Source organism: Convolutriloba macropyga, chromosome 10 (genome assembly GCF_964194025.1).
Source record: "Convolutriloba macropyga chromosome 10, txConMacr16.3, whole genome shotgun sequence".
NCBI lineage: Eukaryota > Metazoa > Xenacoelomorpha > Acoela > Convolutidae > Convolutriloba > Convolutriloba macropyga.
In genome coordinates, this window is record NC_134477.1 from 22,967,787 (window position 1) to 22,989,579 (window position 21,793).

General features: G+C 37.2%; 2 protein-coding genes across 2 annotated transcripts in view; both read right to left on the minus strand.

Moving 5' to 3' along the window:
• Window positions 1–10,174, minus strand: part of LOC142348827 (ATPase family AAA domain-containing protein 3-like) — a 54,205-nt gene extending 44,031 nt beyond the window's left edge. The window contains exons 1-3 of the mRNA XM_075400354.1: window positions 9,967–10,174; window positions 9,729–9,867; window positions 3,114–3,283 (exon numbers count right to left, since the gene is read on the minus strand). Of these exons, the coding sequence (XP_075256469.1) occupies window positions 3,114–3,283; window positions 9,729–9,867; window positions 9,967–10,171 (514 nt within the window). The 5' untranslated portion in view covers window positions 10,172–10,174. The remainder of the gene's footprint in view (window positions 1–3,113; window positions 3,284–9,728; window positions 9,868–9,966) is intronic.
• Window positions 10,175–17,923: 7,749 nt separating this feature from the next.
• On the minus strand, window positions 17,924–18,415 carry LOC142347967 (ATPase family AAA domain-containing protein 3-like). Its single transcript, XM_075399133.1, has 2 exons — window positions 18,187–18,415; window positions 17,924–18,087 (listed from the first exon to the last, which is right to left on the minus strand). The coding sequence occupies exons 1-2, from the start codon at window positions 18,389–18,391 to the stop codon at window positions 17,924–17,926; spliced, it is 369 nt and encodes a 122-aa protein (XP_075255248.1). The 5' UTR covers window positions 18,392–18,415.
• Between the last annotated feature and the right edge of the window lie 3,378 nt (window positions 18,416–21,793).

The window sequence follows — 21,793 nt, forward strand, 5'->3', positions numbered from 1 at the left end:
AAAAGCATATCCGTAAGCTGAAAAATGGTTTAAAAAAACTCTTTGCATGGACATACACCGAAATTGATCGTCTAACAATACCCAACAAATACTCATCATAATGCCTTAAAACTTAGAACTTGGCGATCTAAAAGATACATTGAGAAAGCAAAAGGCAGATATATTCCAAGAAACTGAACTGAAATATTCCCAGAAACAAACAAACCAACGAACGTTGGAAAAATTGCTCTCGAAAAAGGCGGCGCAATTTAATTCATGGGCTGTAGCCTAGATAAATTTTTTTACGGGTTCAAAAACATCAGCGGAAGGTAGGATTTAAACCCCGACCTCCTGAGTCACATTCCGACTTCTCGATGGAGGTATTAACCACTCAGCTGTCAGCGCCTTGTCATCTACTCTCCAACACTCGGTTTTGTTTGAACAACAAACTTTATTTCGAAGAGAGAGCAATTGAAACCACTCAAAAATAAAGAAGAAGTGCATGAAAAAGTCACTTGAGAAGTCAAAGATAATTCTAGAAGAAAAGTGCAAAACAGTCACGCAAAAAATTTGCATAAAAAACACACGATTACAATGATTGATTCTCATTCGAGGGCAATTTAAAAGTTCGGACTCCAGAAAACAACAGACTGTTCGTTTCTGGGTCACATGAATTGAGACAAAAATAAGAAATTCTCCTCTCATGTTGAAGATATTGTGGACAAAATGAATTTAAACTATTAGACTACGAAAACAGAATAGAACTCAAATGCAGAAAGAAAAGCAAAATATATTTTTTAAGATGATTGAAAAAAACCAAATAGAACTACAGGTCTTAGGCACATGCTAGAATGAGAAGACGGACACATTGTTAACAACAAGAACAAAACTTTGTAATTTTTGGAATTTAAAATCAAACTTGAAAAATGAATTATTTAGCATTTTTCCGAGTAAAATCGCCGGCGGTGCACATAAACACTTTGTCCAGCACTTAAAATCAAAACAGAGAAAACCAAAACAGAAAAACTCAATGAAAACCGGAAAAATTTGGATATTAAGTGTACAATTTTATAACATAAACCGACTAATGTCGGATGAATTGCTCTCAAACAACAAGCTGGTGGAAAAATATTTACCCCCCCCCCTCTGGATTCGAACCATTGACCTCCCGATCCATAACCAGATCCATCGGCTATCAGACCCTTCTTGTTGCTATGCTGCAACCGACTTTATATTAGCAACAAGCTTTACTTCGGAGTGAGATCAATAGAGATAACTCAAAAATGAAAAACGATAGCATGAAAAAGGCCCTTGAGAAGTCAAAGAACGTTCTAGAAAAGCACAAAAACGTTCAAGTGAAAAAACTACATAAAGAAACGTTTACAATAATTGCTATGAACCTCGTTCAAGAGCAATTAAAAACGAAAATCGCTCGAAAACGAAAAATTTCAGATGGCAGGCCAAAAAAATGGAGCACAAAGCATAGCCAGCAGATAGCCAAATTGCAGGATTAGCCCTTGAAGATCGAAAAACTCAGTAAAAGACAAAAATTTCAAAAACTTGGAAAAAGCCCAAACTTTAATGAAAAACCGCCAAATAACCTGACATTATTGTCTTTATAATTATTTCGCAGTAGCCAAAAAATTGCCCACTAACCCAAAATTGTGGTTAGTGGGCAGGATATTCCGGATATGAATATCTTTAAAACGAATTGTTTTATCGCTAAAAACTGTCCAGTGACCCACCCATCTTCAAGCCCTTTAAACGATTCATTGATCACTAAAGATCGAAAAACTGGAACGGCAAAAAAATTGACAAAAACTTGAAAAAATTGCAATAACATAAAAAGTTTAGTAAACATTGGTTTAAATTCCGGATATTATTTTTCCAAAACTATATTGCCGTCAACAAAAACTATCAAGCAACCCATCTTGGAGCCCTTAAAACAATTCATTCACACCTAAAGATCGAAAAAAAAACACAAAACACTAATTTAATGAAAAGTCGTTGAAACTTTGAATTTTATAATCTTCAAAACTATTTGGTTATCAGTAAAAGGTATGCATTAACGCAATTCGATCCCTGAAAAAATTCATTTTGCCCAAAAAATCGAAAAAAAAAATCAAAAATGAATAAAAAACTTAATTAAGTTTGCATTACCAAAATATATATAACTCAAAAAACAAGTATAAAAAGCTATTCTAGCTTGGAAAAAACATCTGTGAGCTTTCAAAATTGTCAATTGCAGATCCGTTTGAGAAAAAAGGAAAACAATGGACAAAAACAAAAAATAAGCAAAATTTTGTGGTCAAAAACTTGTGGTTCAAATGTGAAAATTCAACCTTTAATTTAGGCGTACCCCACAACTTTAGACATTAAGCACCTAAAAGACTACCAAAAGACATCTCAGGGTCTCTATTGCAACTTAATGCCCGCTGAGTGTTACCTGTTTATCCCGTTTCGAAAAGCTAAAAGTCAGAATAATGTGTGAAAACAGCTTAAAAAAAGAGAGCACCAATTCACACAAAATACTTTGGATTGCAAAAACAAGGATCACCACTAAACAGCAGCTATAATAACCATGAAATTTTAAAAGACCGTCAAAAATCTTTATCTTTATACTGTTTAAATAATTCAGACCTCCTAACCAAAAAAAAATCGAAAATTTGCTTCAAAAACAGCTCGTGAACAAAATTTGCGCACTTAGAAAAAAATGCTTTTACACTTCAATTTCTCGCTCTCTCAAAAACAGCAGTTTGAGCAAAAAAAAACAAGCATTTTCAGCAGTCAACCACTACAGATTTGAGCACATGCGGCATTTCTTGTTTCAAATTAACTGCAAAATTATTGACTAAAAAGACACGCCTCCAATACTCCGATTCGAGTCGTAAAAAACCTCAAGAAAAGCAAAACTCCTCTTCGGGTCGTAATAATTGCTACAAACTTCGTTTGAGAGCAATTAATCACAAAACCGCAGTTTATCAGCATAGGTGGTGTTATTGGAATTGACTTAAAGTCCACGTTATTGATGTACTTTTCCCCTGCCTTAAATTAAGCGATACAAAAATTAAGTTTGCCTATAGCTACTAATATGTCATGTAGAAACAGAGAATTGGAGTCATTTGATCACTCACATCTGCGCAGTTCCTCCTGTTTGGCAGTGGACTCTTCCTGTCTCCTCAGGATCTCATCCTGACTCTGTTTCTGAGCAGCCAACTGGTCAGCGTACCTCTTCCTAGCCAGCTGGTCGTCATAGTTGGATTTCTCTCTGTGGTGTTTTGCCTCTTCTTGGATATTCAATCTCCTAACAACAAACCAACAACCTCATTATCACGTTTTCAAGATAATGATGACCTTAAATAATTGTTCTCTATACGTTTACCCCCTCTTCGTTGAACAGAGACCAAAAATTCTGAAAAAGTGTGGCTACATATATACAGAAAAGACTACATAAATTGGAAAAAAGACTCCACAGAAAGATGTGAAGTCAATTCGTGCGCAATCAACAAATCTTTGATTGTACAGGCTTTGTACTCGAGAATGTAAGTTATCAAAGAAGCATAAAAGTTTATTTAAATTTTCAACTTTAAACGTTCAGCAACTGCTTTTTCTTTTTTGACTGTTTTCCTTGATTTCCCTTTGCCGCTGCATGCATTGTTAGATAACGACATAGATGGTAACGCAATTAGTAGAATCCATTGTGTACCAAGTACTGAATTCGTATGTTGACAGACGCCTTTCATACGAAAAAATCAAAACAGTGCCTAAAATATTCATCCTATAGTCGGCTTCAGAGTTTCAGTCTGTTCGCATACCACTCAGTTGTCCTTTACTCATCGTCAGGACCGCGATATAGTTATATGCGTAGCACTCGCTGGTAGCCAACTTTGACTTACTGTCTTTTTTCTTTGTAGGCTCCGTTTCAATGAAAGCCTGATGTGTTGTTGCTGTGACATATAAGGCAGCCGTTCAAGAAACGGTCAACTTGTTAAAGAAGCTGCGCATTGAGTTGTTGACAAAGATGGCGCTCGGAGACTTTAATTTTGTTGCCACAATCTTCATCCTAAATAGCAGCCACCAGCAATAAGTGGATATAGTTTAGGTCAATGCAATTTAGGTTGTCACGTCTAACTACAAAATCTAAAGTAGGTCCACCAGCTCTCACCTGTGCGAAGACCTGGTTAAAGGCACTTTCTTTGGTGCTATATCGTTTCCGTTTTAGGTTAACCGATTGTTGTGGTGAAAGTTATCATTTTGCCCGATCCCAATTGACGACGCCCCATCAGCTCCTCGATTTTCTACATCAGCCCCGCCGACCCCACGCTCGCCGCGCGTACTGCCGCCTGCGACTCGGGTACAGCCACTTGCAAAACGTTTTGACCACTTTTTTCAACTAATGGATGCTCATACTTCTAGGCAATGGCAAAGCAGTTCGATCTATACGAACTGCTAGAGGTCCCAATTCTGTGGCACCTGATCCCGGATCACTAAGGTGTTGCTAATTAAGATTCCCATGGAGGCATTTGATACCAGCGTCATGTTAAATGAAGAACTGATAGTATTTCCAACTCTGATTTGAAGAAACGACCTTTAATTTTTTTTTCGTTTTCTTTGTAAGAGACCAACCGATAACTAGTACAGTTTTTAAATAAAAGGGGCAAAAACTTATTACAATTCGTGGCTAAATTGTTCTTCGAAGCACTTGTGGAATGAGCAAACTTTTCTTCGGATGCGTACATTATCTCAACTTTTAAACCTGTGCCGCATCTGAAGATTGGTGTCTTGAGTGAGCGAAAGGAGTGAAACAGTTCCACTACTAGGATGTACTTGTTGCTCGCTTGGACCGGTTGTTTATAACTTCCACAAAATTTAAGTTGTCAATATAGGTGTTTGAAAAGTTTCAGGTTCTCAAAAAATTTATATTTTCCCGCAACAGCATGATGCAACTGATTGAAAGCGGAGATGACAAAACCATGAATGAGCTGAGACACCGTTCCAATCCGAGCAAATGTGAGCTTATTATGAAACCTAGTGTCACATATAAAGCTATCAAATTCTTCAAACTGGGAGGCAAATGTTTTCCCACCCGTATTGTCATTATTTCGGTTTTTTCTTCGTTTAGGACACTTTAATTACTGGCGCAGCAATCATTAACCAAATTCAGAATATATTCATGATTATCTTTTCCATCTTTTCCATACATAGTGTAGGTTGCATCATCGGCAAATCTTACATCAATGTTAGGTTATTTTACAGTAGTTAGGTTGTATGTTGCAATGTTGAACAAAATTGCTCCAGAAATTGAACCTTGAGGAACTCCTTGATTAATGGCTTCCATAGTTGAATTTGGGCATTGCAGTCAGTATAAACTTTCCTTTCTTTGAGGTACTGAGTAATCCAATTGACGACGAACGTGTTATTTTCGGCAGTAACTGTCCGAGTTTGTAATTTTTGAATGCTGTATCAAAGGATTTTCTTTAACGTATCGACACGTCTTATGTGACTGTAAATTCAGCCATATAGGGCTGCAGTCTCAAAAGTGCAGTTGTAGAAACTTGTCTTCTGAAACTATGTTGATTTGTTGGTAAACACTCGTTGCATTGGTCTGCGACAAAGCTCTTGGGCACAATCGCCTCAAAAAAACGTGCAATTATTGAACTAACAGATAATGGTCTGCAATCGCTAAGGCTCTCTGCTTTTTTATTTTTAGTTAGAGGTACTATTCGGGCAATTTTCAGCTGTTGTGGTACAATACTCGGGTCTTTCTCCATTATAGCCCCCCCCCCCCCCCGCTTAGTAGTCAGATAACCTATAGCCCCCAGCCATGGCAAAGATACAATTATGGGGGCTATAATTTCCAGGGAGGGGGTATAATTGGAACGACCCCAATACTCGACTTAAGCAAACCGTTAATTATTTTCCAGATGGGTTAAGACGGCGAGAATTTTCATACCAAACGCAAGACGGTAATCCATCTGGTCCCATGCTTTTTTTAAATTACTCTCATTTCTTCGTAGACCCTAAGACGAGAGACTTCAGGTGGCTCATGTTTTTTTTTCAGTAAGACAAAGTACAGGCTCTTCGTAACTGTCAGTTGAATTACTGCTGACATTATTAATTATTGGTCAATTAAGCTTTGAGGGTCCATAGGCACAGACTTTTTCTTCTAGCTGTCAAAAAATATAGTACCTTCCACCCGTCCCTGGATCCCCTCCGTCCTTTTGTAAGGTTTCTCCTAATTTAGCTTCAATAGAATCTACTGTTCCTTTATTCTTCGGTTTGTATTTTTTTTCAGCAGAAGCTTCATTTTGGGGGGTCATGTAGGTCGGATCAGCTGACGTCATCCAGACACGCGACCACTGATCGCTTCGAGACACTGCTTTCTTTTTCTCTACATTCTTCAGTTAATCTGGAGATATGTAAATCGTACTACAAGTCCCCAATTTATCCTGAACAGCTTTTGCTAGAAATAGTTCAATTTCTCATCTACATGACAATTCTTAAGTCAGCATAAGCCATTTTCCAGATTTCTTGCCAAATTTTCAAGTAAGCACTGTTCCATTTATCTGCATGCCATTGAATTTTTAACTCTCCGGCAACTTTCTGGTCTTCACTTTCTGGAATTCATCCGATTTTTGCTGGTGTACATTTGATTACTTGATCTCAGGTAGTTCACAGAATCGAATCGGTCATCATACTTCGTCTTCATCAGGAGTACTTGTCACTGTTTTGCTTTTTCTACTCAGTGATGTCAAGAGATTATTTTGATCTTGATGTTGTAAGATATCTACGTTCTGTCTTTCGCAGTTGATGGCCCCTTTCTTTGGTTGTCATATTCAAAAACGGCAGGTTTCGCAAAACCAGTTTAATACTCTTACATTGCCTATATGGCTGAAAACAGTTACAGGAATGCCTGATGGTACCAAGTGCCACATATGTAGGCTATACAATTGTTTAACACTTCTCCACATTCGCAACACGTTCATTTCTCGGTTGGTTTTCGAGATCTATTCGGCGTAATAGTTGTGCTAAGATGCATAGAATCTGAAGGATTCTTTGATTAAAAAACAGCACTAGGACAAACACCATTTGGTTTTGCTGTTCCTTTCAAATAGAATATGTTGCCTTCCGAAAAGAAATTACTACCTCATGAACCCTATAATCGCAAAAAAACTGAAAACGTTTTGTTTAAGTTTTGCTTTTAAAAGTACTCTTGAGTTTGTAAATAATTGAGTGTTTGCTTTTCAGTTTGTGCGTAAACAATAATAAGGATGTTCGGTAAGGTGCATTCACACATAGTTATCCGAACCCGCCCCGCCACATTCTTAACTTAATGTATACCACAAGAGCGGATAAACACATTAAAACATTAATTACGGTCAAACTCAATATCTTCTTTAAATAAATCACTAAAAAGTCAAGATATCAGATAAAACCTTGACTGAGCAAACAAACTTGTTCCTTTCTTCAAAGGAGATGGGACATGTCCCTAATGAAATTCGGTATCACGTCAACAAAAACAACAAAACGAGGTAGATTCATAACAACCATCAGCTTTCCTGTAAATATAGATCTAAAAAGATGTAACTCCATCACAGCCATTTGGACAGGTAATTAGCGAGACAATGAATTAAATATTGCAATACCAAACTATAGCATCGACACCACAAAGGTAATGAAAAATCGAGATCTCCTGGTAACCGAGACATTATCCTGGGTTGTGCACGTCAAGAACAGAACTGAAAAAGAACTGAAGAATTTAACGTTGCTTTTGAGAGGTTCCCGAATGCTCTATTCTTCTTCAAGCTGAACCTCTCAAAAGCAACGTTAATTACTAAGAAGAACGCATACGTCTGTTACGTTGTACCAATTCTTGGCTTTATGTCAAGTAACAAAGTCATCGCATACAAAGCATAACTGTTCAGTTTAGACATATTTCCCCTGTCTTTGTATCAAAAACTTCGTGTCTTGCTGTTTGCAAAAATAGAAACTAAACATAGAACGTGGGTATTGACTGTCGTAAGCATTTAACTATTACTGCAGTCAGAAATCGAATAACTCATATAACCAAAAACTTTGTCTGCAGACAAAAGCGACTCTGATTACTGGTATAGAGCTTGCCATCTTGCCAACCATCTAAAAAAAATCACTTCAAATATGACATTCTTTTCGATCCTCATAAATCTAAATTTTTCTGTCTTCAAAGTTTTCTTCAGAAGTCAATGAAACGAATCAGACATGTGCACCTGACGGATATCTATGAGGCTGTAACAACTGCAGAGACGTTAGGAAACTCAATTTGAATTAACTGAACAAAAAATTCAATAATTGGGTTTTATGCTAACCCTTGGATATCTTATCCTAAATGTTTTATTGTTCCCAAATTTTTACTCAAAAATTAAAATAAATATGCGAGGCTGGCTTTTTTCACAGTCAATTTTTCACATTTTAGTTAGGCAGCAACAGAAGCCCTCACCATCTAGTTCTGATTTATATAGAATATTGTAGCCTCACGATCTAGTTTTGAGTTATACTAAGAAAATTAAAAACTTTTTTAAAAGTGAACACTTTAAAATTTGGAAGGAAAAATGGAACGGGCAAAAATTGCAAGGGGGACATATCGCATTGAAATTTAACTTAAACCTAAACGGAGAAATTAATTGACCAACAACTTTTCATCCTCAAAATTTCGTTAAAACTTTTATCCATCTCTGCTGATTGAAAACCATTGAGGAACCAATGTTTCTCTGTATCAAACTGATTTTTGAAAAATCAAATATAAAAAACATTTCGGTATTTTCAAAACCACGGAGACGTAAAAAACAGTTTCATGGAATGTCGATCAAAGCAAACAAACAATTTATCAAAAAGTAAAGATGGAAACATCTTCTTATCTTTTTCATTTGTATTCCTTATGCTGTCAGACCAGATCGTTCGAACTAACCAACTCTAATATAATGCAGCAAAACAGAAGAAATTGAGAGCTAGGGTTTATGCATCGCCAGGTTGAGAAAATACAAAACTTCTTTATTTTCCTTTGAAAATGAGAACTTTCACTTCTCTGTATATTGAAACTGCTCTTCGAACCGATCCTTTGGAGTCTACGGGCATTTCTTTAAATTAAACAATAATCAATGTTCCTCAATGCAACTAAATAGGAGCCTTAAAGAAGACTTTTAACATTCCCATATGTTAGACACAAGTAGAGGCAGAGTGCAATAAAAGTAGACAAACATTTTTTTGAAAAACCTCACAAAAAGTTTCATTTCAAAGTTTAGTGCCAAAATTAGATTTACCGATACAATTGCCTTCTAAATTCCGCACCCAGTTAAAAAAAAGACCTAAATGAATGGTGGCGAACCTTGAGTAAAGAGCAGTTGCCGAACAGAAATTTTTCGAAACAAGCTTTTTGTATTGGGGTTTGTATTTGCGTGCGCATGTAAGGTTTGTCTGTGTCTTTCAAATTGCACTACACTTTTCCTTCTAAAATATGTTAAAGAGTTTTCGTTTTGTTTGTCGAAAACAGGCGGCATATTTTTCGTTTCAAACAGTACAAGTAATTTTCTCCGAGTTGCTTTCGGATACGCTTCACGGTTTCTCCGACAGAAATTAATAAGAGGTAACCTTAAGAGGAACATACAGTGTTACGCACAGATTCCCACGAGCAATCTTTTTATTATTATAAAACATTTTCTATCAATTGACCATATCTATTTTTTACAATCTAATCTCTAAATTGATTTTCTAACCTCTCTTCACCCTGGACTTGGGCTAACTTGATTTTGTACTCTTCTTCATATGCTTTGGCTTGTCCAATACTCTCTTCTATCTTTAGCTGATCAGTTCGTTCTTTATCACGCTGAAGGTCAATTGCTGATCGCGCATGAGCTGAAACACCTTTCTTTCAGCAGACTGTTGCCAACTTATCTACTGCATCTACTACACTTAGATAATCGTATTTCAATATCAAGAATGAAAAACACTAACGAGATTGATTAAGCTCTTTGATGGCCTTAGCCGCTCTTTCAAGTCCCTCTGGATCAAATGCTTGATAGCTACCACTATTTCTCACTTCTCTGGCCTTCTGAAGGACTTCAGCAGCATCTCGTTTTTCTTTCGCCTTTTCTTGAGCGTCGCTGGGAGGCGGCGGCTGCTGGCTTTTGCTCCCAGTCAAGTTGGATAGCCATGACATATAGATCTTAAGAGAAAAATCTAGACCTTCAAGAGAAAAATCAAATATATAAAAGGATCGTGGATCTTTTCCGTTTGTGCCCATAATTATTAGTCAATTAAGCTTTGAGGGTCCATAGACACAGACTTTTTCTTCTAGCTGTCAAAAAAAATAGTACTTTCCATCCGTCCCTGGATCCCCTCCGTCCTTTTGTAAGGTTTCTCCTAATTTAGCTTCAATAGAATCTACTGTTCCTTTATTCTTCAGTTTGTATTTTTTTTCAGCAGAAGCTTCATTTTGGGGGGTCATGTAGGTCGGATCAGCTGACGTCATCCAGACACGCGACCACTGATCGCTTCGAGACACTGCTTTCTTTTTCTCTACATTCTTCAGTTAATCTGGAGATATGTAAATCGTACTACAAGTCCCCAATTTATCCTGAACAGCTTTTGCTAGAAATAGTTCAATTTCTCATCTACATGACAATTCTTAAGTCAGCATAAGCCATTTTCCAGATTTCTTGCCAAATTTTCAAGTAAGCACTGTTCCATTTATCTGCATGCCATTGAATTTTTAACTCTCCGGCAACTTTCTGGTCTTCACTTTCTGGAATTCATCCGATTTTTGCTGGTGTACATTTGATTACTTGATCTCAGGTAGTTCACAGAATCGAATCGGTCATCATACTTCGTCTTCATCAGGAGTACTTGTCACTGTTTTGCTTTTTCTACTCAGTGATGTCAAGAGATTATTTTGATCTTGATGTTGTAAGATATCTACGTTCTGTCTTTCGCAGTTGATGGCCCCTTTCTTTGGTTGTCATATTCAAAAACGGCAGGTTTCGCAAAACCAGTTTAATACTCTTACATTGCCTATATGGCTGAAAACCGTTACAGGAATGCCTGATGGTACCAAGTGCCACATATGTAGGCTATACAATTGTTTAACACTTCTCCACATTGGCAACACGTTCATTTGTCGGTTGGTTTTCGAGATCTATTCGGCGTAATAGTTGTGCTAAGATGCATAGAAACTGAAGGATCCTTTCGTTAAAAAACAGCACTAGGACAAACATCATTTGGTTTTGCTGTTCCTTTCGAATGGAATATGTTGCCTTTCGAAAAGAAATTACTACCTCATGAACCCGATATTCGCAAAAAAACTGAAAACGTTTTGTTTAAGTTTTGCTTTTAAAAGTACTCTTGAGTTTGTAAATAAATGAGTGTTTGCTTTTGAGTTTGTGGGTAAATAATAATAAGGAGGCTCAGTAAGGTGCATTTGCACATAGTGTTCCGAACCCGCCCAGCCACATTCTTAACTTAACTGTCTACAAGAGGGGGAAAACACATTAAAACATTAAGTACGGTCAAACTCAATATCTTTTAAATACGTCAACAAAAACAACAAAACGAGGTAGATTCATAACAACCATCATGTAAATATAGATCTAAAAAGATGTAACTCCATCGCAGCCATTTGGACAGGTAATTAGCGAGACAATGAATTAAATATTGTAATACCAAACTATAGCATCGACACCACAAAGGTAATGAAAAATCAAGATCTCCTGGTAACCGAGACATTATCCTGGGTTGTGCACGTCAAGAACAGAACTGAAAAAGAACTGAAGAATTTAACGTTGCTTTTGAGAGGTTCCCGAATGCTCTATTCTTCTTCAAGCGGAACCTCTCAAAAGCAACGTTAAATACTAAGAAGAACGCATACGTCTGTTACGTTGTACCAATTCTTGGCTTATGTCAAGTAACAATGTCATCCCATACAAAGCATAACTGTTCAGTTTAGACATATTTCCCATGTCTTTGTATCAAAAACTTCGTGTCTTGCTGTTTGCAAAAATAGAAACTAAACATAGAACGTGGGTATTGACTGTCGTAAGCATTTAACTATTACTGCAGTCAGAAATCGAATAACTCATGTAACCAAAAACTTTGTCTGCAGACAAAAGGGACTCTGATTACTGGTATAGAGCTTGCCATCTTGCCAACCATCTAAAAAAATCACTTCAAATATGACATTCTTTTCGATCCTCATAAATCTAAATTTTTCTGTCTTCAAAGTTTTCTTCAGAAGTCAATGAAACGAATCAGACATGTGCACCTGGCGGATATCTATGAGGCTGTAACAACTGCAGAGACGTTAGGAAACTCAATTTGAATTAACTGAACAAAAAATTCAATAATTGGGTTTTATGCTAACCCTTGGATATCTTATCCTAAATGTTTTATTATTCCCAAATTTTTACTCAAAAATTAAAATAAATATGCGAGGCTGGCTTTCTTCACAGTCAATTTTTCACATTTTAGTTAGGCAGCGTACAGAAGCCCTCACCATCTAGTTCTGATTTATATAGAATATTGTAGCCTCACGATCTAGTTTTGAGTTATACTAAGAAAATTAAGAACTTTTTTAAAAGTGAACACTTTAAAATTTGGAAGGAAAAATGGAACGGGCAAAAATTGCAAGGGAGACATATCGCATTGAAATTTAACTTAAACCTAAACGGAGAAATTAATTGACCAACAACTTTTCATCCTCAAAATTTCGTTGAAACTTTTATCCATCTCTGCTGATTGAAAACTATTGAGGAACCAATGTTTCTCTGTATCAAACTGATTTTTGAAAAATCAAACATAAAAAACATATCGGTATTTTCAAAACCACGGAGACGTAAAAAACAGTTTTATGGAATGTCGATCAAAGCAAACAAACAATTTATCAAAAAGTAAAGATGGAAACATTTTCTTATCTTTTTCATTTGTATTCCTTATGCTGTCAGACCAGATCGTTCGAACTAACCACCTCTAATATAATGCAGCAAAACAGAAGAAATTGAGAGCTAGGGTTTATGCATCGCCAGATTGAGAAAAAACAAAACTTCTTTATTTTCCTTTGAAAATGAGAACTTTCACTTCTCTGTATATTGAAACTGCTCTTCAAACCGATCCTTTGGAGTCTACGGGCATTTCTTTAAATTAAACAAATAAAATGCAATGTGCCTCAATGCAACTAAATAGGAGCCTTAAAGAAGACTTAACATTCCCATATGGTAGACACAAGTAGAGGCAGAGTGCAAAAACTCTGCAATGAAGTAGACAAACAATTTTTGAAAAACCTCACAAAGTTTCATTTCAAAGTTTAGTGCCAAAATTAGATTTACCGATACAATTGCCTTCTAAATTCCGCACCCAGTTAAAAAAAGACCTAAATGAATGGTGGCGAACCTTGAGTAAAGAGCAGTTGCCGAACAGAAATTTTTCGAAACAAGCTTTTTGTATTGGGGTTTGTATTTGCGTGCGTTTGTAAGGTTTGTCTGTGTCTTTCAAATTGCACTACACTTTTCCTTCTAAAATATGTTAAAGAGTTTTCGTTTTGTTTGTCGAAAACAGGCGGCATATTTTTCGTTTCAAACAGTACAAGTAATTTTCTCCGAGTTGCTTTCGGATACGCTTCACGGTTTTTCTGACAGAAATTAATAAGAGGTAATCTTAAGAGGAACATACAGTGTTACGCACAGATTCCCACGAGCAATCTTTTTTATTATTATAAAACATTTTCTATCAATTGACCATATCTATTTTTTACAATCTAATCTCTAAATTGATTTTCTAACCTCTCTTCACCCTGGACTTGGGCTAACTTGATTTTGTACTCTTCTTCATATGCTTTGGCTTGTCCAATACTCTCTTCTATCTTTAGCTGATCAGTTCGTTCTTTATCACGCTGAAGGTCAATTGCTGATCGCGCATGAGCTGAAACACCTTTCTTTCAGCAGACGGTTGCTAACTTATCTACTGCATCTACTACACTTAGATAATCGTATTTCAATTTCAAGAATGAAAAACGCTAACGAGATTGATTAGCTCTTTGATGGCCCTAGCCGCTCTTTCAAGTCCCTCTGGATCAAATGCTTGATAGCTAACACTATTTCTGACTTCTCTGGCCTTCTGAAGGACTTCAGCAGCATCTGGTTTTTCTTTCGCCTTTTCTTGAGCGTCGCTGGGAGGCGGCGGCTGCTGGCTTTGCTCCCAGTCAAGCTGGATAGCCATGGCATATAGATCTTAAGAAAAAAATCTAGACCTTCAAGAGAAAAATCAAATAAAAAAAGGATCGTGGATCTTTTCCGTTTGTGCCCATAATTATTAGTCAATTAAGCTTTGAGGGTCCATAGACACAGACTTTTTCTTCTAGCTGTCAAAAAAAATATTACCTTCCATCCGTCCCTGGATCCCCTCCGTCCTTTTGTAAGGTTTCTCCTAATTTAGCTTCAATAGAATCTACTGTTCCTTTATTCTTCGGTTTGTATTTTTTTTCAGCAGAATCTTCATTTTGGGGGGTCATGTAGGTCGCATCAGCTGACGTCATCCAGACACGCGACCACTGATCGCTTCAAGACTCTGCTTTCTTTTTCTCTAAATTCTTCAGTTAATCTGGAGATATGTAAAATCGTACTACAAGTCCCCAATTTATTCTGAACAGCTTTCGCTACCAATATTTCAATTCTGATCTACATGACAATTCTTAAGTCAGCATGAGCCATTTTCCAGATTTCTTGCCAAATTTTCCAGCAAGCATTTCCATTTATCGGGATGCCATTGAATTTTTAACTCTCCGGCAACTTTGTGGTCTTCACTTTCCAGAATTCATCCAATTTTTGCTGGTATACATTTGATTCCTTGCTCTCAGGTAGTTCACAGAATCGAATCGGTCATCATACTTCGCCTTTATCAGGAGTACTTGTCACTGTTTTGCTTTTTCTACTCAGTGATGTCAAGAGATTATTTTGATCTTGATGTTGTAAGATATCTACGTTCTGTCTTTCGCAGTTGATGGCCCCTTTCTTTGGTTGTCATATTCAAAAACGGCAGGTTTCGCAAAACCAGTTTAACCCTCTTACATTGCCTATATGGCTGAAAACAGTTACAGGAATGCCTGATGGTACCAAGTGCCACATATGTAGGCTATACAATTGTTTAACACTTCTCCACATTCGCAACACATTCATTTCTCGGTTGGTTTTCGAGATCTATTCGGCGTAATAGTTGTGCTAAGATGCATAGAATCTGAAGGATTCTTTGATTAAAAAACAGCACTAGGACAAACACCATTTGGTTTTGCTGTTCCTTTCAAATAGAATATGTTGCCTTCCGAAAAGAAATTACTACCTCATGAACCCTATAATCGCAAAAAAAACTGAAAACGTTTTGTTTAAGTTTTGCTTTTAAAAGTACTCTTGAGTTTGTAAATAATTGAGTGTTTGCTTTTGAGTTTGTGCTTAAACAATAATAAGGATGTTCGGTAAGGTGCATTCACACATAGTTATCCGAACCCGCCCCGCCACATTCTTAACTTAATGTATACCACAAGAGCGGATAAACACATTAAAACATTAATTACGGTCAAACTCAATATCTTCTTTAAATAAATCACTAAAAAGTCAAGATATCAGATAAAACCTTGACTGAGCAAACAAACTTGTTCCTTTCTTCAAAGGAGATGGGACATGTCCCTAATGAAATTCGGTATCACGTCAACAAAAACAACAAAACGAGGTAGATTCATAACAACCATCAGCTTTCCTGTAAATATAGATCTAAAAAGATGTAACTCCATCACAGCCATTTGGACAGGTAATTAGCGAGACAATGAATTAAATATTGCAATACCAAACTATAGCATCGACACCACAAAGGTAATGAAAAATCGAGATCTCCTGGTAACCGAGACATTATCCTGGGTTGTGCACGTCAAGAACAGAACTGAAAAAGAACTGAAGAATTTAACGTTGCTTTTGAGAGGTTCCCGAATGCTCTATTCTTCAAGCTGAACCTCTCAAAAGCAACGTTAATTACTAAGAAGAACGCATACGTCTGTTACGTTGTACCAATTCTTGGCTTTATGTCAAGTAACAAAGTCATCGCATACAAAGCATAACTGTTCAGTTTAGACATATTTCCCCTGTCTTTGTATCAAAAACATCGTGTCTTGCTGTTTGCAAAAATAGAAACTAAACATAGAACGTGGGTATTGACTGTCGTAAGCATTTAACTATTACTGCAGTCAGAAATCGAATAACTCATATAACCAAAAACTTTGTCTGCAGACAAAAGCGACTCTGATTACTGGTATAGAGCTTGCCATCTTGCCAACCATCTAAAAAAATCACTTCAAATATGACATTCTTTTCGATCCTCATAAATCTAAATTTTTCTGTCTTCAAAGTTTTCTTCAGAAGTCAATGAAACGAATCAGACATGTGCACCTGACGGATATCTATGAGGCTGTAACAACTGCAGAGACGTTAGGAAACTCAATTTGAATTAACTGAACAAAAAATTCAATAATTGGGTTTTATGCTAACCCTTGGATATCTTATCCTAAATGTTTTATTGTTCCCAAATTTTTACTCAAAAATTAAAATAAATATGCGAGGCTGGCTTTTTTCACAGTCAATTTTTCACATTTTAGTTAGGCAGCAACAGAAGCCCTCACCATCTAGTTCTGATTTATATAGAATATTGTAGCCTCACGATCTAGTTTTGAGTTATACTAAGAAAATTAAAAACTTTTTTAAAAGTGAACACTTTAAAATTTGGAAGGAAAAATGGAACGGGCAAAAATTGCAAGGGGGACATATCGCATTGAAATTTAACTTAAACCTAAACGGAGAAATTAACTGACCAACAACTTTTCATCCTCAAAATTTCGTTAAAACTTTTATCCATCTCTGCTGATTGAAAACCATTGAGGAACCAATGTTTCTCTGTATCAAACTGATTTTTGAAAAATCAAACATAAAAAACATTTCGGTATTTTCAAAACCACGGAGACATAAAATACAGTTTCATGGAATGTCGATCAAAGCAAACAAACAATTTATCAAAAAGTAAAGATGGAAACATCTTCTTATCTTTTTCATTTGTATTCCTTATGCTGTCAGACCAGATCGTTCGAACTAACCAACTCTAATATAATGCAGCAAAACAGAAGAAATTGAGAGCTAGGGTTTATGCATCGCCAGGTTGAGAAAATACAAAACTTCTTTATTTTCCTTTGAAAATGAGAACTTTCACTTCTCTGTATATTGAAACTGCTCTTCGAACCGATCCTTTGGAGTCTACGGGCATTTCTTTAAATTAAACAATTAATAATCAATGTTCCTCAATGCAACTAAATAGGAGCCTTAAAGAAGACTTTTAACATTCCCATATGTTAGACACAAGTAGAGGCAGAGTGCAAAAACTCTGCAATAAAAGTAGACAAACATTTTTTTGAAAAACCTCACAAAAAGTTTCATTTCAAAGTTTAGTGCCAAAATTAGATTTACCGATACAATTGCCTTCTAAATTCCGCACCCAGTTAAAAAAAAGACCTAAATGAATGGTGGCGAACCTTGAGTAAAGAGCAGTTGCCGAACAGAAATTTTTCGAAACAAGCTTTTTGTATTGGGGTTTGTATTTGCGTGCGCATGTAAGGTTTGTCTGTGTCTTTCAAATTGCACTACACTTTTCCTTCTAAAATATGTTAAAGAGTTTTCGTTTTGTTTGTCGAAAACAGGCGGCATATTTTTCGTTTCAAACAGTACAAGTAATTTTCTCCGAGTTGCTTTCGGATACGCTTCACGGTTTCTCCGACAGAAATTAATAAGAGGTAACCTTAAGAGGAACATACAGTGTTACGCACAGATTCCCACGAGCAATCTTTTTATTATTATAAAACATTTTCTATCAATTAACCATATCTATTTTTTACAATCTAATCTCTAAATTGATTTTCTAACCTCTCTTCACCCTGGACTTGGGCTAACTTGATTTTGTACTCTTCTTCATATGCTTTGGCTTGTCCAATACTCTCTTCTATCTTTAGCTGATCAGTTCGTTCTTTATCACGCTGAAGGTCAATTGCTGATCGCGCATGAGCTGAAACACCTTTCTTTCAGCAGACTGTTGCCAACTTATCTACTGCATCTACTACACTTAGATAATCGTATTTCAATATCAAGAATGAAAAACACTAACGAGATTGATTAAGCTCTTTGATGGCCTTAGCCGCTCTTTCAAGTCCCTCTGGATCAAATGCTTGATAGCTACCACTATTTCTCACTTCTCTGGCCTTCTGAAGGACTTCAGCAGCATCTCGTTTTTCTTTCGCCTTTTCTTGAGCGTCGCTGGGAGGCGGCGGCTGCTGGCTTTTGCTCCCAGTCAAGTTGGATAGCCATGACATATAGATCTTAAGAGAAAAACCTAGACCTTCAAGAGAAAAATCAAATATATAAAAGGATCGTCGATCTTTTCCGTTTGTGCCCATAATTATTAGTCAATTAAGCTTTGAGGGTCCATAGACACAGACTTTTTCTTCTAGCTGTCAAAAAAAATAGTACCTTCCGTCCGTCCCTGGATCCCCTCCGTCCTTTTGTAAGGTTTCTCCTAATTTAGCTTCAATAGAATCTACTGTTCCTTTATTCTTCAGTTTGTATTTTTTTTCAGCAGAAGCTTCATTTTGGGGGGTCATGTAGGTCGGATCAGCTGACGTCATCCAGACACGCGACCACTGATCGCTTCGAGACACTGCTTTCTTTTTCTCTACATTCTTCAGTTAATCTGGAGATATGTAAATCGTACTACAAGTCCCCAATTTATCCTGAACAGCTTTTGCTAGAAATAGTTCAATTTCTCATCTACATGACAATTCTTAAGTCAGCATAAGCCATTTTCCAGATTTCTTGCCAAATTTTCCAGCAAGCATTGAGAGATAAATCAAATAAATAAAAGGATCGTGGATCTTTTCCGTTTGTGCCCATAATTCACTCGCCTCTAATTTTCTTATCCTCTAATTTTCTAATGAACAAAGCTTATCAGTCAGTAGCTTCAATAAATCAAAAACTAAATCTGCAAATTCAACTCAGCACAACAAATCTTCAATTCAATTGTTTTTACAGCCTCAACTTACGTAGAGACGTACGTCGATGAACTTTTTGAAATCGAAACAAAACAACATTACCGGAAAATAGAAGCCGTTTTTTGGAAAAGTTGGTGCAGAGTAAGCAAGTACACCTCAACCACAACGCTTTTAAAAATATATTTTTCATGATATACATGGATTAAAAGACTGCCCGCCAAAATACAGCAGAATAATTGCCAAGTTCTATGCCAATGGACTGCACAAAAATTTTTGTTGTATGGAAAGTTGTTACCAGTGGGAGAAAAACCTGTGTGTGCAGATTTTGCGAAATAACTCTATTAACCGACCATATTCTTTATTGCAGTCACTTTTTAAACTTGACACCTTCACTTCGTCCGACGAGCAGATAATACTGAACGAGCTCTGCGACTTAAACTTTCAACAGCTAATTCGATCTCAAGATGGAAAGTCGTTGGACATTTTCCTATGCAACAAACCCCAGACTGTTTCAAGCATTGTTCACGACCATCGTTTTAGAAAAATGTTCTGAAGCGATTATGTGCCGTTTCACGCCAAGGTCTTCTTTGCTTTCAAGCTATCACACACACAACCGCCAAAACCAAGGCAGAAGCTCGACTTGGGAGCCTTTGCATATAAGAAAGCTAATTGGAACGAGATAAACGAGTTTATTGCTCAGCATCTTTTTCTTCCTTACTGTCTGAGCAACATAGACTTGATGTTAGATCTTTGGTACCAATGGCTTTATGAAATCCTTCAAGATTTCTTACCTATCATCACAAAACACAGATCTGAACTCGCGCCCTGGGTCAGTCATGGATTGTCTCACCTTAACAAAAAATTGAATACCCTTCAACAAAAGTAGCAACGGAAACCAACGCCACAACAAAACTCAAAATCGAGAATGTGCAAACGAATCTTGCTCTAGCACTTCAACACGACCAACAAGAGCATGAACTTCGACTCTTCCAATATGGAAAGTTTACCGACATACAACGCTATTTCAAGTCTGTCACCAAGTGAAGTTCTGTGCCCTCCGAAATCTTCCTGAGTCACCGATCAGCTACTACAGACGTTGCTAAAGCCGACCTGTTTAACGACTACTTCCAGTCAGTGTTCACACAGATGCCTTACAGAGTCAAAACAGACAACAAGAACGTTGTAATTCAATTGAGCCACGTCTACTTCACCACCGAAGAAATCCAGACTTCACTGCTGCAACTTGATGTAAACAAAGCCAAAGGACCAGACAGGATAGGGACTGCGCTCTTAAAACCTCCACAAGTCATTGCCAAAATCGCTTTGTCTACTATTCAATTTAATAGCTTGCAAAGCTCATTTCCAAACCAAATGGAAGTAGCTGAAATTGTACCAATCTATAAAGATGGTGACAAACAAGACGCCTCTGTCTATAGACCTATCAGCCTTCTGTCTGCAGTGTCGAAATTGCTAGAAACGCTCCTCTTCAACAAACTGATTCCAGTAGTCTACCCAACCTTAAATCCCGCACAGCATGAATTTTGACCTAGACGATCGACAACAACAAATCTAATAGAGTACTTGCATGAGATCTTCAGCTGCCTGGACTCCAGCCCTTCCTACCTCACGACCTTCTATATCGATTTCCAGAAGGCATTCGACAAAGTCTCTCACAATCTACTTTTAGACAAACTATCGGCGCTTGGCATCGGAGGAAACTGCTTAAGTCTGCTTCGAAGCTATCTGTAAAATCGGAAACAGACAGTGCGAATAAATAGTACAACCTCAACAGAACTTGATGTCTTTAGCGGCGTCCCCCAAGGTTCCATTCTGGGCCTGCTGTTCTTCCTAGTCTTCATAAACGATTTCCCGTCCTGTGTTATGTCAAAGGCTTTTGGCTATGCGGATGATTACAAAATTGTAGGGACTAATCCTGTGACGCTCAACATAGAGGTCAGAAAACTGTGGAGGTGGTGCGAGGTTAATCTGATGTCAATGAACCTGACGAAAACCAAGCTGTTGTGTATTAAAGGCTCTGCCAAAATATCTCTGCCCAATTATACCTTCGAAGCCACTCAATCGATTAAAGATTTGGGCCTCTTTGTTACTGACTCCTTAAATTGGACACTACACGCGAAAAAAAACCGAAAAAGCATCGAATGAAATCTTTCCGCTGAAACGAAACTTTTGCAAGGCCAATGCTTGCTACGTTGTGCCAATTGTCAGCTATGGCGCGGCCTTGTGGAAACCATCAAATGGCGATTTAACTTTTCTTGAAAATGTTCAACGAAAAACAATGTCCTTGAATATTCAAGACCAGCAACAGCGTCCTCTCATACAAGGAAAAACTTCAGAAAATCAACATCTTGCCACTGTCTCTATATCAAGAACTTCATGTTGTTCTATTATTTGCAAAAATGTTATCGGGAAAAGTTGATATAGACTGGCAGAGCCATGTCACTCTCGTTGAGGTGGGAACCCGGAGAGCCCAAGTCACTATAAATTTTATCTGTAAGCAAATGCGATTGCAGAAGAGTGAGTCAGATTTTTGGTACCGAGCTTGTCACCTTGCAAATCTGTTCAATGATTATTTCAAATATGATATCCTCCTTGATCGAGAGCAAAAAAGCAAACTCCTGTAACTCTACAATTGGTTCTTCATATCCCGCTACAACGAATCAGACCCTTGCACTCGGCGTCTCTTGTGTGGCTGCAATACCTGTAGAG